At 44.2% G+C, this 18,936-nt stretch overlaps 1 protein-coding gene across 1 annotated transcript in view; it reads right to left on the minus strand.

Moving 5' to 3' along the window:
* The window catches only part of ACOXL (acyl-CoA oxidase-like), a 368,775-nt gene that overhangs the window by 343,392 nt on the left and 6,447 nt on the right, over window positions 1–18,936 (minus strand). Inside the window, 3 exon segments of the mRNA XM_011980527.1 lie at window positions 2,856–2,860; window positions 6,797–6,812; window positions 8,229–8,286. Coding sequence (XP_011835917.1) covers window positions 2,856–2,860; window positions 6,797–6,812; window positions 8,229–8,286 — 79 coding nt within the window.

Raw genomic sequence — 18,936 nt, forward strand, 5'->3', positions numbered from 1 at the left:
ATGCTCCGAACACTCATTCTGCTTTGTCCTCTCAGGATCTAGCTGAGGGCCTGATGCAGAAGACATGTAACAAAGTGCGTGTGCAATGACCCTCGATGCTGACCCCTGTCTGCGGAGGTGAGTCTGCCATGAGAAACAGTGTTTCCTTACAGGAAGGTGGATGGAAGAGGCAATGCTGCAAAACGAGCAAGCATGCAGCTTGGGATGAGCGCCCTGGGTTTCCATCCCAGTTCAGCTACCCACTGGCTGCAGGATCTCGGACAAATGACATAGTAGTCTCAGCTTCCTCATCTGATAAATGAATGATGTGAGTACCCACTTACTGAGCTACTGAGCTTATAAGCTCATTGACTCTCACAACAACCCTGGAGAGAAAGCATCATCATCCCCATTTAACACCAGAAACTGGGATTCACAGAGGGAAAGTGTCTCACCCAACGCCACATCCTCAGAAAGTGGGAAGGGCTGAGGCTGAAACCCAAGCTACCCAATGCCTTATAGTACTTCATATGGTGGCCATCAGGATTCAGTGAGAGTCAACTGCCAAGCCCTTTGCTTGGTCTTTTGTGGGGTTTTGGTTTTTGTTTCTGTTTGTTTTTAAGAGACAGGATCTCACTCTTTCAGCCAGGCTGGAAGGCAGTGGCATGATCATAGTTCACTGCATTGTCAAACTCTCAGGCTCAAGCGATCCTCCTGCCTCAGCCTCCTGAGTAGCTGGGATTAGGGACTACAGGCACACACTACCACACCTGGCTAACTTTTTTTTATTTTTAGTAGAGATGAAGTCTTGCTATATTGCCCAGGTTGGTCTCAAACTACTGATCTCAAACAATCCTCCCACCTTGGCCTCCTGAAGTGCTGGGATTACAGGCATGAGCCACCATGCCCAGGCTGCCTGGTCTTTTGTAAACCCTGGAAAAGTGTCACTGACAAAGAGAAGGAGGAAGAAAAAGAGGATGAGGATAAGAAGGAGAAGGAGAAGAAACAGGAAGAGGCAGAGTGGCTTGAGCAGGGTCGTTTGGAAGGAGCAGGGTGACTGACTGCGAAGACAAAAGAACTTGAATGTAGGGATATTTGCTGTGTCTGCAGGTCAGAGTTCCTTCCCCCTCCTAGCTATACAACCCCAATTTTCATCTGGGGAGCCCTCCTCCCCTAGAATCTGTCCAAGTGGTTTGTGGGTGATGTTGACCCCACCCCCAGCTTTAGGATGAGTTGGGAGCCCAGGACTGGCTGATCTGGCCAGACATGGCTCTCAGGATGGATTCACGATCTGGGTGGGTCCATTTGGAGTGGAAGCCAGGACACAAGGCTGAGCTATTGTGGAAGAGAAGCCCTCTTTTGTGATGCTATGGAATCTGGAGGGATGGAAGCCTGGGGCCGTATAGCCACGAGCTAGGGAATGAAGCCAAAGTATGAGGACCAGGTTAGGGGAAGGAGGCAGAATTGAGAGATGGGAGAGACCAGGTCATGCACACCCAGACCTGAAGCCTGGTACACCCTGGACTCCTGACTTACAGGAGTAAAAGCAGCCAATACGTGCCTTTTTTGCTTAGGCAAGGTTAGCGTGGACTTTTTTCCTGGGGTCACTGCATCTGGATGAGCTCTCTGTTCATACCCCATGTGTATGAACAACCCGGTATTAATTTTGTGAAACGGTACTGGATCAACTCTAGCAGCTCAGACCAGTTAACACGCTCTGGCATCAGGACAGACGAATTTCACTAATCACATCTGACATGTGAAGTGCTTTTCATTTGGAGAATCATAAAATATCCTGGGAAGATGACTCACACCCCGATGACTCAGCTCACTTCTCTACAGAATCATCGCGGGCACTGCAAATTGCATTACTAATTCCAGCATGGGAAATGGAAGCAACCCAAATGGTACATGTTTTTTCCCTAAACCATCCTGGGAGTTAAGTTTTAAAAAAATATTTTTCTAAAACTAAAACAAGTTAGGTTTTCCACCTCTAAATCTCTTTGGCTGGTGCCTAATGCACTCTTGACAATATATTCCTCTTCTAGGTTTTAAATCCTTTCCTCCTCTTTAGGAAGAGGCAAAAAAAAAAAAAAAAAAAAAAAAAAAACTAGAGCATTTTATCCACATTTTGAAAGCCCCATTCACTAAATGTCTTAGCAGCACCCTAGGCTGTGGAAGTGAACCTGTAAGTTTGCAGGAAACGGCAGCCGTTGACAGAGGCAGTGACTGCGTGACCTCAATCCACACAGTCAGGTGAGGTGTGGGGTTCATTTCCCACAAAAGTCACATTCTCTGAATGGCAGCTAATCCAACCAAGCTGGGCCAAATGCAGGTGGAGCTCCTGGGGATTGGAAGTGGAGGGCTCCCTGGCCTGACATGCTTTCAGCAGCTGCCTTCTGGGAGGGGCATGGGCCCCAGCCCACAGGCCAGGAAGGAGGCAAACAGGGAAGCGGGGAAGTAGAGGGATTCAGGGTAGATTCTGGAGACAGAGTTGATGGGATGGATTTGGGAGGAGAAGGAAAGAGAGGACTCCGGGAGACACCTGGGTCTGTGGCCTGAGTTTCCGGGAGGATGGAGACCCATTGATTGCAGTACAGCAGCTTGGAGGAGGGGCTGAGAGGAGCCAGAAGGAGGGTATGGACTCCTTAAAACAGAAATGCTGAGGCTGATGGGAGGTAGGCATCAACCCATCACGTGGGAGTGTCGTAGAGTGTCCTCCGAGAGGACACTGTGGCACTCCTGTCAGACTCCCCAGCGTCCTGGCAGACCTCAGGGAACAGGACACAGAGAGGACCATTTGCTCTGAGACAGACTGCAAAAAGCAGTGGTAAGAGGGAAAAAGTAGAGTTGGCTGGGGGACACCCAATGAAAACTCGAACTTCAAACATGCACCCACCTTGTTTGAGAAAGCCTCCTCTCTCTTTTCTCACTTATCAGGAGAAGAAAAGGGACAGCCATGACATCGAGCACATGAGGTAATGATCACAACATGCCCAATGAGGGCCAGCAGCAGCCTCCAGAGGCCACAGTGTGAGACAGCTGAGGAGTGGGAGGTGCAGCCAGGACAGGTCACAGGGGCTAAAGGATGGGGCTATGGCAGGGCTTCCTAGCTTCTAAATAAAGACTAAAAGGAGACATCCTGAAGTGGAAGGGAAATCTGGTGTGTTACAGCTGAGAAGGCAGGCTGGTATCACCTCAACCTACCAATGAAGCCAATACCTGGAAGACCGTGGAGTTGGGCCCCCAGCCATGTCCCAGGAGGTTACAGTCCCCACCACTTATGGAGGCTCCTGCTACCTACCAGGCTTGGCACGGAGATCCTTGCAGGCATTACTGATTTAAATCTACACATAGCCTGTGAATGGGCATTAGCAATGCCATCTTTACAGAAGAGAAAGCTAAGGTACATACGTACAAAGGAACATCCCAAAAGTGTGGCTGGGAAGTCCTAGAAGCAGAATGTGCAACTGTGTTGTTCTGAGTGTGCCCCTGCCCCAATGGACCAGTGAGGTCTGTCCCGTGGGCAGGAAGCCTCCTGGCTTCCCAGCTGCAATAGGCCAGGCTGTTCCTATACTACAGCCCAACAAGGGTCTCCTAAAGAGACTTCGAGTGTATTCAGGATCTCCTAATTCCAAGAGCAAATTTCCACAAATGGAAAACTGGAAGTGTTTTTTGAGACAATGGGGACTCCAGAAATGGACTGAATTTTGTCCTTGCAAAATTAACATGTTGAAGCCCTACCCTCTATGTGATGGTATTGGGAGATGGAAACTTTGGGCAATGAATGATCAAGGTTAGATGAGCTCATGAGAGTAGGACTCCCATAATGGGATTGGTGCCCTTACAGAAGAGGAAAAAAGAGCAGCACCTCTCTCCACCAATGAGGACACAATGAGAAGGTGGCTGTCTGCAAGCTAGGAAAAGAGCCCTCACCAGGACCTGACCATGCTGGCACCATGATCTTAGACTTTACAGCCTCCAGAAAGGTGGGAAAATAAATTTCTGCTGTTGAACTCATCCAGCCCATGGTATTTTGTTATAGCAGTCCAAGCAGGCTATGACAGATAATAGGATGGTTCAAATAAGGGAAAACAGAACAGCCATGGAGAAGCAGAAAAGGAAGCATGTCTCATTTCTTTCAGCTTCAGTTAGAATCCTTCCAGATTGCACCCATGTTTTTGGCAGGAAACTTGGGCTGGCTCACAAGCTAGAGTGGGGCTTCAAAGCACCAACAAAGACAATCTTTTTCCCTGCCATTTTGTTAGTGTGCCCACCCCTTTCGCTGTGAGCCACTCTCAGAGCCAGCCCACAGTCCTGCCAGTACCTGGCTGTGCGAGTACAAATGAGTTTGTCCAAGGTGTTCAGGGAAATGCAAAGCCACTGGATAAACAGACCTGGAGAGAGAGAGAGAGAAAAGGGACTTGAACATGCAGGGCACAGCTGATGCTGATGAATTGATGCTGGCGCCCCTTCCTCAGGTTGACAACCAGCGCCTGTGAAACGCAGGGACCACCAGTGGCTCTTGAGCTGGCAGGGGGATCTGGGGAACCCCCGACTGATCCAGAGCTCACAGGAACTGTTCCCAGCACGCCACATGCCCTCCTGGCATCTCCTCTACCACCAATAGAAAAGAGCCATGGTCCTCCTGGTCAGGACTTGGGGGCTGCGCAATCTATAGGTTCCTCTAATTGTCTCGGATTTCCAAGCTCCAGGAAAAAACAAATCTCCCACAATTACTGATGTGTGGGACAGCATACTTAATAATATTTTTAATTGTCATTTTTATTTGTGGTAAAATATATATAGCATACAGTTTGCCATTTTAGCCACTTTCAAGCATACAATTCAGTGGCATGAGGTACAGTCACAACGTTGTACAACCATCACCACTATTTCCAAAACTTTTTCATCATCCCAAACAAAAACTCTGTACACTAAGCAATAACTCCCATTCTCCCCTCCCTCCAACCTCTCGTTACCTCGAACCTACCTTCTGTCTTTACGGATTTGTCTATTCTAGACATTTTATATAAGCAGACTCACATAATATTTGTCCTTTTATGTCTGACTTATTTCACTTAATAATTTCAAGGTTCATCCACATTGTGGCATGTGGCGGAACTTCATTCTTTTTTTCGGCTGAACAATATTCCATTTGTTTGTGTGTCTATACCACATTTTGTTTACCCACTCCGCTGTTGATGGAAATGTGGCTTGTTTCCAGTTTTAGCTATTGTGAATCATGTGCAATGAACATTGGCATGTTCCAGCTTTTAGCTATTGTGAATCATGTGCAATGAACATTGGCACACAAGTACTGTTTCAGTCCCTACTTTCGATTATTTGGGGTATATATCCAGTTAGTGGAATGCTGGGCTGTATGGTAATTTTTATGTCCTACTTTTTGAGAAAAAACCATATCGTTTTGACTTTATATATTTACTTAATACTCAAGTATTGACACCTATTATGTACCAAGAATGAAAAGGTTATAGTTTTCAAGGAGTTTTCCCTCTCTTGGTAGTGAGAGCCATAAAGTAATTCCATGAGTAAATACATAGATTCAAAATGGGTGCACGTTATGGCAGAAAACTATAAGAAGCAAAGACAGGTGACAGCGAGTGGATGGGACTCAAGTTCAAGGCTTGAGAGGGGCATCCCTCTGGGAAGGACACATTAGCTGGGGCATGAAGAATGAATAGGTGTCAGCCAGGAGAAGGACAGGAAAGACCAAGCTAGGGCTGGGAGCAAGTGGTCCAAAGGTGGGTAAAAGGAACCAGGAAAAGGGGAGAGTGGAACAGACGTGACCAGGGCCACACTTGCAAAGACCCATGGGCAACATCAAGGATTAGACGATGTTTCTAAAGCATAATGGGAGGGAAGAGGTTTTAAGCAGGAGAGTGGAGTGATCAGAGAAGTATTTCTTATTTTTCTGAGACGGAGTCTGGCTCTGTCACCCAGGCTGGAGTGCAGTGGTGCAATCTCGGCTCACTGCAAACTCTGCCTCCTGGGTCCACGTCATTCTCCTGCCTCAGCCTCCCAAGTAGCTAGGAGTACAGGCACCCACCACCACGCCTGGCTAATTTTTTGTATTTTTAGTGGAGTGGAGGTTTCACCATGTTAGCCAGAATGGTCTCGATCTCCTGACCTCGTGATCCACCCACCTCAGTCTCCCAAAGTGCTGGGATTACAGGTGTGAGCCACCGCACCCGGCCTCAGAGACATAATTCAAAGGACTTTTTAAGTCCTTGCCAGTTTCCTTCTAGGATACTCAGGAGTTTTCAAAAATTTCATTATGGAAATATTCAAACAAAATAGAAGCATCTAATGAACTCAAGGATGGCCAGTTCATGGTCCATTTTCCTTCATCTCCCTCCCTCCGCCACCCCTACATACTTTCCCTTCCTATACCCCAGGTTATCTTGACGTTTATCCCTGACATCATATATCATGTCTTCCCTGAATATTTCCAATACATATGTAAAAGATTCAGATTCTTTTTAAAACATAGCCCTAAAACCATTATCCCACCTAAAAATATAATGATCATTCTCTAATATCGTCAAACGTCCAATGCTCAGGTTTCCCCAACTGACACATAATTTTTCATTACAAATAGTTTGTTGTTTGAACCAGGATGTCAATAAGACACATGCACATTGCAATTGGTTAAAATGCTTCTTAAGTCTGCTTTATGCCACAGGCTGCCCCTTCCCTCATTCATTCAGACGATCCCTGTGAAACTCCACGGACTAGGCTCAGTGCAAGACCCTGGAGACCAGAGGAGAGGGCTCCCCACCCAGAGAGCTGCCACCACCTGTGGAGCTGTCCTCATGGTCACAATCCATGGAGGCTTGCTGAAGACAAAGTAGATGGCAGAGTAGGGTGGGGGTGCAATATGGTAAAAGCACAAACTGGGGATCATGAGAGTCTGGACCAGGATCCTCTGATATTTCTGAGAGGGGATTTATCTATTTATCTGTTGCATCTCAGCTAACTGCTCTCTCTGAAAGCCACAGTCAACCCATCCAAGAGGGAGGAGATCGTGCCTGGCTGAAATCATAGTGGGCCCAGTCTTCCTGGAAAAACCTGATGGTGGACACCCTCACGACAAGATGGCACTCACAGATTTCTTTGGTTTTGATTCCTACCTACCAATAAACAATGTTCACACCAAACTGAAATCACCACCATATTGGACTCACTGCCAACTAACCTGGCTTCTTGTCTGATCATTCTGTCTTCATGTTCTAGTGGTAATTTCTCCTCTTTGGGGACATCAGGACTGGGTGTTTGGATATGAGGAATTATTTTGAGACCCAGTGGTGTTCAGGGAGGAAAAGGAGGGCCCCATGAAGGACTCTCTGCTGGAAGGCTTGGGCAGCATGAGGGGCTGCAGCAAACATGCCCACCTGAGCTATTCTGTTCGCCTTCCTTGGTAAGCTGGAACATGCAAGATAATTGTCTTCCCTCAAGACAATAAGATGCCATTTTATAACCATTTACAAAAAAAAAAATGGAGAAATCTAAGAATTCCAAGTATGGGAGAGGACATGGATCCACAGGATCCGATTACATGCTGTTGGTGGGAATGTGAATTGATGCACTAACTTTGGAGAATAGATTAACACTACTCTTTAAAGTTAAGCATTCATTCATCCTGTAACTAGCAATTCCATTCCTAGTTGAATACCTAAGTGAAGATTTTACCCATGTTCAACACCCAGACGTGGACAACAGTATTCACAGCAGCACTTTTTACATTAGCAAAATTCCGGAAACAACATGAGAAAGTGGCTGAATAAATGCTGCGGTATATTCACACAAAGGAATATTATACAGTGGTCAAAAATGAACAATCTTCCATTGCTATGTCATTCCCCAAATGGCAAAACTATAGAGATGGAGAACAGATTAGTGGTTGCCGAAGGACAGGGGTGGAGTGGAGGCCAAATGAACTATAAAGGGGTAGCACCTGGAAGTTTCTTTCTGATGACGGAACAGTTCTCTATCTTGATTGTGGTGGTGGTTACATGAATCTACATATAGCATCGAACTGAATAAAACTACACACACACACACACACACACACACACACACACACACAACTGAGTACATGTAAAAACCACTGAAATCTGAACAAGGTCTATGTCCTATTTAACAATGCTGTACTAACATTGATTTTCTGATTGTACATTGCATTACTGCTATATAAGATGTCACCATGACTAAAGGGTTCTCATGACCGCCATGGAGAGAACTTCTCCTAGGACGAGGCTTCGGCTGACAAAATTCTTTGTTTTTCTCTGCCTGAAAACGTGACAGACTCAGTATCAAGGTTTCCTTATGGTTTTCTGACTTGTTCAATTCACAGTTTTTATAACAAATGCATGTTACTTTCATAATAAAAAATAAACACAATAAAAGCAATTTTTAAATTAAGAAACAACTCCATCATTCTACTAAAGTAAACATTTTCATCTTTTTTTTTTTTTAATGTGGCTTTCTGGTCTCTTAGTGTTAAAGACTCTTCTTATACAATAGTCAACTGCATCCACATGGAGGCCAGCCTGCGACCCTGCAACCGACTCGCCTCGTGCCTTGCTTTGCCTTCTCCAGGTTTGTCCCTCCCAGCTCCTGGTGTTCCCCTTACAGGCTGGCACCCCCACGGTTCTGCCCAGCTCCTCCAATGTGTGCCACAGCCTGCAGTCTCTCTGCATTGATGCCCCAACCAACAGAGAATGTCTGGGTGGAGCTCTGTCGACAATCTTTTGTTGTTTTGTTTGTTTTGTAGAGACAGGGTCTCGCTATGTTGCCCAGGCTGTACATGAACTTCTGTGCTCAAACGATCATCGTGACTCAGCCCTCCAAGAAACTGGGACTACAGGCATGTGCCACGGCACCCAGCTTCAGTGACAATCTTGATGTGAGAGTGGAGGATTGGGAAGTGTGAGAGCATTCTGGACACAGGAAAAGCAGTATGTCTACTTTGTAACTATAGACCATCTCAGGGCTTTGATGATTTAAAAATCATGGGGTCCCAATCCCCTCTCCTCACTCACTGTACACAACAGCAACAAATCCCAAGGCTATATGAACACACTCTTCTCCACCAGTGATAAATGAGGCATGTCAGAAACACTGTACAGGTTTCATTTTAAAAATTCAGAGGCAGCCAGCATTTCCTTAGAAGGTGGTGGGCCCTTGAGTGGACAAAGTGCAGTTGTCCGTTGTTGAAATCAGTGCCAGTTGTCCTTGCTTGCCAGTCTCTTCTGAGATCCAACCAAAAAAAGGTGCTTGTTACCCATGTGTGTATGTGTATGTACGTGTGTGTGTGTCTGTGTGCACATGTGTCCATGTATGCATGTATCTATATGTGTGTGTGCATCTGTATGCACATGTGTGTGTGTGCGAGTATGTGTGTGTATACACTGCTCTACCAGCAGCAGGATGATAACTAACTTTCCTTGAATGACTCTCGGTTTCCACATTGGCTAAAGCTCTCACCCCAAACACACTCTAGATTTTTCCCTCTCAAAAGTTTTTGCAATGTTTCTCTCAAGCATTATTTGATCAAACAGTAGGCTGTGTATGTGTGTGTGTGAGTGTGAGTGTGTGTGTATACACTGCTCTACCAGTAGTAGGATGATAACTAACCTTCCTTGAATGACTCTCAGTTTCCATACTGGCTAAAGCTCTCACCCCAAACACACTCTAGATTTTCCCCTCCCATAGATTTTTACAATGTTTCTCTCAATCGTTATTAATTTGCTCCAACAGCAGGCTGTCAAGATTTATTACTCTTACCATGGCTCCAACCCAATGCATCTTGTATTGATTATTTCCTAAAATATCTCCAGGCTTGAGTATATAAACCACTGCGTGACTCCAGCTTCAGTTCACACTGCTGAAGTTATTACCAACAAATAATAAAGGACAACTAAAGCAGACATTTGCAGACTTTTTTAGAGGGCCCAAGTGTCCTTTGTTGCAAAGATCCTCACAACATTCCTACACAGGAGGCTAACAGGACAGGAAAGACTGACCCCATGTAACAGATAGGAAATCCCAGGCTCAGGGAGGCCAAATGACTTGTCCCACGAGAGTCACCTGGTAAGCGGAGAGCAGTATCCTGTATCAGAATCCGAAGCTTCAGGTTTCTCATCTGGATGTCTTGCCACCGGCCCTCCCTGCTCCTCATTATTAAGCCAGAGGAAGTCTTGGGACTCTGAGTGACCCAGCCTTCCTCATCGGTCCACCCCTATTTTTCACCACCAGCCTTGTTCCCAGAAAGCACCTGACATCAACCTGTCTTGGGCCCCCAGTTCATCTTCCTGAGAGTCACCCTCTCTGGAATCATCACAACAAACCCTTCCTCGTCACCAGCTCTGTTTTAGCCAAACTGAAATCATCAGGAGTAAGCACAGCCCCCTGAATTTCCAACTATTCATAGCTTTCTTCATATTTCATTCTCTTCACGTACACTGTCAATGCAGGAGTATGACTTTGCCCTTAATAGTGTCCAACTGCAGTCACTTTTACTCACCACTTTGAAATAAATTGCAAGGACATTCACTGAAGAATCAACTCGAAATTTAGCCATCCTAGAGCATTATAAATTGTCTTGACAATTACTTCCCTTCTCTTGTCTCTGCAGGAGATAGTGATCTTTGCTATTAGATCTGATGGGAAATGACAATAGGAGTTTGCCATTAATTCTCTGACGTTGATTTAAGCATATATTTGTACTCATCCATCTCCAGATGCCAAACCAAAGTTCCAGAACTGAGAACAGGCTTAATAAGAATGACTGCCTTACTGGTATACATTTTAACATCTTCTTCACACATAAATTCCCTATTTTCTTCAACTCTTATTTTATTCCTGATTAATTGTTCTTAATTAAAGAATGTCTAATATTGACAAGTTTCACCTCTCATTAAAATGGCAGCACTAACTGAATGGTCTATGATGATAATGATCAATCAATAGTTATACTAACTGAATGGTCTATGATGATAATGACCAATCAACAATTATGTGCTTTTCTACATTCATCTTTGCAGCAATTCTACTGTATCAATAACTGCCTTCATTTACACTTAATATATTCAAACCAAATGCAATCTCCATAGTAGCATGTAAGTTTTTAGTGATTTTAAATAATAATTCCATAAATGTATGAATACTATACCAAGCTTATAGTTTATCCTAAATTACAGCCCATGCTATTCACATGCATACTTAATAAATTCAGCCTCAGAGGAAAATAGCTTTTCTTAAAATACTCCCCTTTCTTTGTAGAGCACTTGATGTAACAGATCATTGTGATGTAATAATCTGCTATAAACTCTGAAAAAATGTATGTTTTTATATTTTTACATCTGAGCTGTCTTTCCTCTGATGTTAGCCCACACGGCCTCCTTTGCCAGCTCTAAGCACGACTCTCACCTCCTGGGCTAACCAGCCCTGGCCTTCCCTCCAAAAGACCCCATGTCTGGCCACTTCTTTTTTTTTATTTTTTTATTTTTTTATTTTTATTTTTGTATTTATTTTTTTGAGATGGAGTCTCATTCTGTCACCCAGGATGGAGTGCAGTGGCGCGATCTTGGCTCACTGCAACCTCAGCCTCCCAGGGTCAAGCAATTCTCCTACCTCAGCTTCTCAACTAGCTGGGATTACAGGCACATGCCACCACGCCTGGCTAATTTGTTTGTATTTTTAGTAGAGATGGTGTTTCACCATGCTGGCCAGTCTGGTGTCGAATTCCTGACCTCATGATCTGCCCGCCTCTACCTCCCAAAGTGCTGGGATTACAGGCGTGAACCACTGCACCTAGCCAAGTCTGGCCACTTTTTACATCTCTTCAACACACTCTTGTGCCCTGGACTATAGTAACAGCCTCTTGACTGGCCTCCTGTGTCCACCCTGCCCCAAACATCAGCCACTATGAGCTTTTTATTATCAGTTATTATTAAGGTAAAATTTACAGCCAGTGAAATGCACAGAGCTTAAGCACATGAGTTAAGTTCAATTATTTACCTGTGTAACCATCACATCAATCAAGAGCACAGGGCATTCCCTTCCCCCAGCAGGCATCCCCATGCCCCTCTGCAGTTAGTACCCACCTTCACAGGCAACCACTGTTCTCTTTTGTTTCTTTGTTTCTTAGAGATGGAGTCTTACTTCATAGCTCAGGCTGGAATGCAGTGGTGTGATCGTAGCTCACTGTAGCCTCAAACTCCTGGGCTCAAGGGATCCTCCTGCCTCAGTCTCTTGAGTAGCTGGGATGACAGGTCTGCCATCACAGACAGCTAATTTTTTTTTTCTGGAGACAAAGGTCTCACTGTGTTGCCCAGGATGGTCTTAAATTCCTAGTATCAAGCAATCCTCCTGCCTCAGCCTCTCAAAGTGCTGTGATTACAGGCATGAGCCACTATCGCCCCCAGCCTCACACTTCTTTTTGTATTACCACCCACTAGTTTGGCTTGTTCTTGAAGTTACACAAGCAGGAAACAGTATATGCTCTTCAGGGTCTGCCTTCTTCCATGCAAAAGAGGTATCTGTGTTAAACTAAGGATATCCATAGTTCATTATCTGAATGGTTTCCATCTATGAATAGTTCATAATTTGTCTAAACGAAACTCTTTAGTGAACATTTGGCTGGCTTCCAGTTTCAGGCTCTTATGAACAAAGTTGACATAAACATTTGTGTACAAATCTTTCGGGACATGTGTCTGTTTCTCTTTTGTAAATCCTTATGAATGCAGCTGCGGGGTTAAAGTGTAGGTTTAGTTTTATAAGGAACAGCCAAACAGTTTTTGAAAATGGGTGTACCATTTTACACTCCTCCCAACAATGAATGAGAGTTCCAGTTTCTCCATATCCTACCAGCATTGTCAGTCTTGTTCAAATTTAGCTATTCTGGAGGGAGTATAATGTTATCTCACTATAGCTTCAAGATGTATTTCTCAGATGACTAGAGATACGAGCATATTTTCATATGCTTAACAGCCATTTGTAAGTGTTCATGTCTTTTGCCACATTTTAAAAATTGGACTGTTTGTCTTTTTATCACCAAGTTCTAGGGATTTTTATATAGTACGGGCACAAATCCTTTATATCTGGACACAAGTTTTTGTCAGATAAATGCATTACAGGTTTTTTCCTACTTTGTACGTTGCCTTTTTATTCTCTTAATGGTGTCTTTTGATGAACAGCAGTTTTTAATTTTAATGTAGACAGTTCATTAACATACTTTCTTTTACATATTCAAGTGATTTTTGAGTCTCCTCTAAGAACCCCTGCCTATCCTAATAGGACATTCTCCTCTATTATTCTACAAATGTAGTAATTTTTGAGTCTCTGTTTAGGTGTCTAATGTGTCTCAAATTAGTTTTGTGTGTAGCATGCGGTAGGGATGAAAGTTAACGTTTTTCCTGTACGCTTATGTACTTGTTCCAGCATCATTTATTGCAAAGACACTGCTTTTCTCATTGAATTGCCTTGGCAACTCAATTGGTCATATATGTATGAGTTTCTTTCAGGACTCACCATTCCATTCCAGTGATCTCATTGTCTTTCCTTATGCCAATACCCCATGATCTTGAGCAGCTTTATAATATAAGGGCTGAAGTCATGTAGTGGGTCTTCTAACTTTGTCCTTTTTCAGAACTGCTTTAACTCTTCTAGGTCTTTTGCATTTCCATATATGTTTTGAATCAATCTGTAAATTTGGATCAAGGTACAACAACATTTTTAAACTAAGCATCACGTTGTGTTTCTTCTTCCCTCCTCTCTCCCCGCACCATAGCGAACACCTCCAAGGACTCCAGTTACCACTGCAAGAAAATCTAACCCTCTGACCATGTCCTCCACGTGTGGCCCTTCTTAATTCTTGCTGGTTCCAGGGGCCACATAGTAGGCCAGCTGCACAGATCCTGGGAGCATTCTGTAACAAAGGCTGTAGCCATGTACTTCTGCTCTCTCCAAGGGCCTTTGAGTACTCCAGGAAAGTCCAGTGCAGGATTGATGAAAGGTGACGTTCCCATGGCTCTGTCTGAAGATATTTTTCTCTTTTCACGACATTATTGCAGGACCCTGACAGTGTAGGATTTTCCAAATTCTTGCCTCAAATTTAATACCTCTTCCCCTGGCAGCACATGCTTACTACCAAATTCCTACTTACTTTGAAAATGTTTATGATTATCAGTGTAATTACAGAATCGATTGATATTGGTGGCAGGTAATAATGAATGTATCTTATTGACATTACCAGCTTGATGTACAAGCTTACTTTTATGCAGCATTCTATATTCATTTTAAAGGAAATTAATGGTTGCTTATAATATTTGGCCCATGAGCAAATATTGTTCCAATTATTCTACACTGTGAGAGATAAGTATACCACATGACTACTTAAAAACTGGATGGTCGGCCGGGCGCGGTGGCTCAAGCCTGTAATCCCAGCACTTTGGGAGGCCGAGACAGGCGGATCACGAGGTCAGGAGATCAAGACCATCCTGGCTAACGTGGTGAAACCCCGTCTCTACTAAAACATACAAAAAAATCTAGCCGGACGAGGTGGCAGGCGCCTGTAGTCCCAGCTACTCGGGACGCTAAGGCAGGAGCATGGCATAAACCCGTGAGGCGGAGCTTGCAGTGAGCTGAGATCCGGCCCCTGCACTCCAGCCTGGGCGACAGAGTGAGACTCTGTCTCAAAAAAAAAAAAAAAAAAAAAAACCGGATGGTCAAGCAGTACTACCGCTGAGCGTTCATTCAGCACTTCCTACGTAACCAAACACTGTCTGGACAACTTAACATGTGTTATGCCATTTGAGCCTCACATCAACCCTTTAAGGTAAGTATTGTTATCATCCACACTTCACAGAGAAAGAAACTGAGATGCAAAGAATTCAAAAACTAGCCCAAGGCCACAGGGCTCCTCAGTGAAGGAGCCAGTCATGAACACTGTTCTATCTGACTGCAAAATCAGAAACCCATAACCACTGCACGATGGTGAGAAAATTGTACTATGACCATCCCATATGCCCTTTTAAAAACAATATAAGTAAAAATTCATATATGATACATTTTAAAAGACCAGATTGGGATATGTAAGCCTGTTACCAGTTACTTTTGTACAACAGAATTTTGCAATTGTGTATGTGTCTCCACCTGTCTGTATTTTTAACTTTCCTGTAATGAACAAGCATTACTTTGGATAATGAGAAATTTTTCAGCATTTTTCCCAGTGATGGTTTGTGCATCTTTGTATAGTGTCTATCTGTTACTGACTCATCTATCCAAGCCTCACAGCATCAGTAGAAGGTAGAAAAGCAGACTTGGAAAACTGGTAAGAGCCAAGTTGGCCCCCGTGCCAGGAACCATAGGGAAAAACACTGCAGTGTTTCAGGTGCAATGTGGCCCAGAAGTCGCGGCCCCAACTGGGCATGGCCACTGCTGCCAACATGAATCCTAACCCTGCCTTCTCTACCTGCATGAAACTCCTGCCTGCTGGCTGGTCCCGTTGGGAGCTTCCAATAGTTGAACTCGGCTCACAAGCCCAAGACCAGCTTTGTCTTGTGGCAGGAAGGCAGCCACTGGAAACCACTAATGCTACCCGCATTCTATGTTTGGACAGCCCCAAAATAGGACATCTGCCCCAAATCCTTGAAGCGGTGTGGCCTCTCCCCAGGTGCTATCATGAGGACAGCCTCCCTCAACCCCACATACACACAGAAGCTCAGTGCTGGGCTCTGTGCAGCCTCTGTGGCCAGTGTCCACCCCAGCTCAACCAGGAGGGCTGCCTGTGCTGACGGCCCCTGTCTGAACCACTGTCCTGTGATGGATGCACTCTAGCCCCTGGCCCACAAGACAGTGCACACATGGAAGACAGAGATGGTCTCCTACTCATCTTGAGTTACAAGATTCAATTCTCCCATCCCTCTATTCTGTCCCCATCACAACAGAAAGACTGCAGGGTGGAGTTTCACCACACACAGCTGTGGAATTGGGCCAGCTGGCTTGAAACCTGCCTCTGCTTCATTTACTATTGAACTTTAGACAAGTTACCTTTTCTATCTACATTTTAGTCCCTGACTTGTAAAATGAGCACCATACTTTAGGATTTGCTGTGATAATTTAATGGAGTAATGTATGTAAAATGCTTATGAGCCCTCTTACACTTGTCCCTACCTCTATGGCCACTTCTCTCCAGGCTCCTTTCTGGTCCTTCGCACTGGGCTCCACCCTTGGACCTCCCCTTCTCTGTCAACACCCATGCCATGGGGATCCCTCTAGCCTTACGGCTCTAAATTCATCTCTATGCTCATGGCTTCCCCGTACCCTGACCCTAAACATCGCAAACATCTTTAGATGATCACATCTAAAGACTAGCTCCAGATTTAACCTAACATCTCTTCTAGGCTTCCCACCCAGTATATGGTGACCCCATCCTTCTAGTTGATTTGCTCAGACCAAATACCAGGGAATCGTGTTTTCTTTCCTGTCTCTCACTCCACTTCCATTATCAGTGTCTGTCTACTGCTTGACCTTCAGTAGAATCTCTATTCCTGCCACTTCTCATCACTTTGACTGCAGTCACTCTGGTCCCAGCTAGTACCACCTCTCTCCTTGGTGACTGCTCAGCTCCCTGTTTGCAGTCCTGCCTCTCATATAGTATACTCCTAAGCCAGCAGCCCGGAGACCCAGTCAGACAGGTCCTGCTCCACTCAGTCCTTCCAAGGCCTTCCATTTTATCCGGTCTGAAGAAAATCAAATGCCTCATAAGGCCCTTCATACTCCAGAGACTCATCATCTCCCTGGTTGTCACCACCTCTGTCCTTCTCTCTCACTTTGCTCACACCACATGGCACCTGTCATTCCATTAACAAGCCCAGGACACTCCCGCCTTAGGCCCTTCATGACTGCTGTTCCCTCTGCCTGGATGCTGTTCACCGACCTCCAGCTGTCTCGCTCCCCCACCTCTTAGGCATCTGCTCCAATGTTACCTCATCATGAGGCCCCCACCTGTCCCTCCGACTCTTCCGAGCACCTTTACATCTTCACTTAAAAAAATTAACATATACACAACATAAAACTATTTCAACTATTTTTAAGTGTACAATTCTCTGGCACTAAGTACATTCACAGTGTTTTGCAACCATCATCACCATCCATCTCCAGAACTTCTTAATCTTCCCAAACTGAAAATCTGCACCCATTAAACACTAACTCCCATTTGCCCCTTCCCCCAGACCCAGGAAACCACCATTCCACTTCCAATCTCTATGATTTTGACCACTCTAAATACTTCAGGTAAGAGCATACTGCATTTATCTTTTTGTGACTGGCTAGTTTCACTCAGCATAATGTCTTCCAGGTTCATCCATGTTATCGTGTGTATTAAAATTCCCTTCCCTTTTAAGGCTGAATAACATCCCATTGTATGTATTACACACGTTTTGTACATTTGGTTACGCCATTCATCTGCCAGATTGACATTTGGGTTGTTTCTACCTTTTGGCTATTGGGAATAATGCCACTATTAACACGGATGTGCAAACAGCTGTCTGAGCCCTTGCTTTCACTTCTTTGGGGAATATACCAAGAAGTGGAGTTTCTGGATCACACTGTAATTCTGTATTTAATTCTTTAAGGAAATGCCATACTGTGTTCACCAGTGGCTACATCATTTCACATTCCCACATCACCACCAGCAATGCACATGGGTTCTAATTTCTCCACATCCTCTCCAACACTTGTTCTTTTCTGTTTTGTTTTGTTTTTATAGTAACCATCCTAATGGGTGCAAAGCGGTATCTCATTGTGGTTTTGATTTGCATTTCCCTAATGATTAGCGATGTTGGGCATCTTTCTATGTGTTTATTGGTCATTTGTATATCTTTGAAGAAACATCCTCCAACTCTTCGACCATTTTTAAATCTAGTTGTTTGGTTTTTTCTTGTTGAGTTGAAGGAGTTCTCTATCTATTCTGGATATCAATCCCTTATCAGATATATAACATGAAATATTTTCTCCCATTCCATGTGTTGCCTTTTCACTCTGTTGATATAGTGTCCCTTGACACACAAAAGATTTTGATTTTGATGTAGTCCAGTTTATTTTTATACAAATTTTTACTATTTTTAAAATTGTTTTTAATGATTAGATAATTTTTATTCTGAAAATGTACCTATGTTTTCCAAAATCCTGTGTTTTTGGTGTTCTATCCAAGAAATCATTGCCAAATCCAACGTTATGAAGCCCTTTCTTTATGTTTTCTTCGAATTTTTTATTAGTTTTTGCTCTTACATTTAGGTCTTTAATCCATTTTGAGTTAAATTTTGGATATGCTGTAAGGTAAGTTCCAACGTCATACTTTGGCTTGTAGATATCCAGTTGTCCCAGCATCATTTGTTGAGAAGATTGCCCTTTCCTCACTGAATGGTCTTGACACCCTTGCCAGAAATCATTAACCACGTATGTGAGGTTTTATTTCTAGGGGCTCTTTATTCCATTCCGTTGGTCTCTACACCTCTCTTTATGCCAGTTCACAGTTTTGATTACAGTAGCTTTGCAGTAAATTTTGAAATCAGGAAGTGAGAAGCCTCCAACTTTATTCTTCTTTTCCAAGATTGTTTTGGCTATTCAGAGTCCCTTGAGATTCCATGTGAATTTTAGGATGCGTTTTTCTATTTCTGCAAAAATCATCTTTGAGATTTTGATAGGAACTGCATTGAAACTGTAGATTGCGGCCAGGCGCGGTGGCTCAAGCCTGTAATCCCAGCACTTTGGGAGGCCGAGACAGGCGAATCACGAGGTCAGGAGATCGAGACCATCCTGGCTAACATGGTCAAACCCCGTCTCTATTAAAAAAATACAAAAAACTAGCTGGGCGTGGTGGCAGGTGCCTGTAATCCCAGCTACTCGGGAGGCTGAGGCAGGAGAATG

The sequence above is a fragment of the Mandrillus leucophaeus genome, unplaced genomic scaffold (assembly GCF_000951045.1).
Source record: "Mandrillus leucophaeus isolate KB7577 unplaced genomic scaffold, Mleu.le_1.0 Scaffold214, whole genome shotgun sequence".
NCBI classification, from domain to species: Eukaryota; Metazoa; Chordata; class Mammalia; order Primates; family Cercopithecidae; genus Mandrillus; species Mandrillus leucophaeus.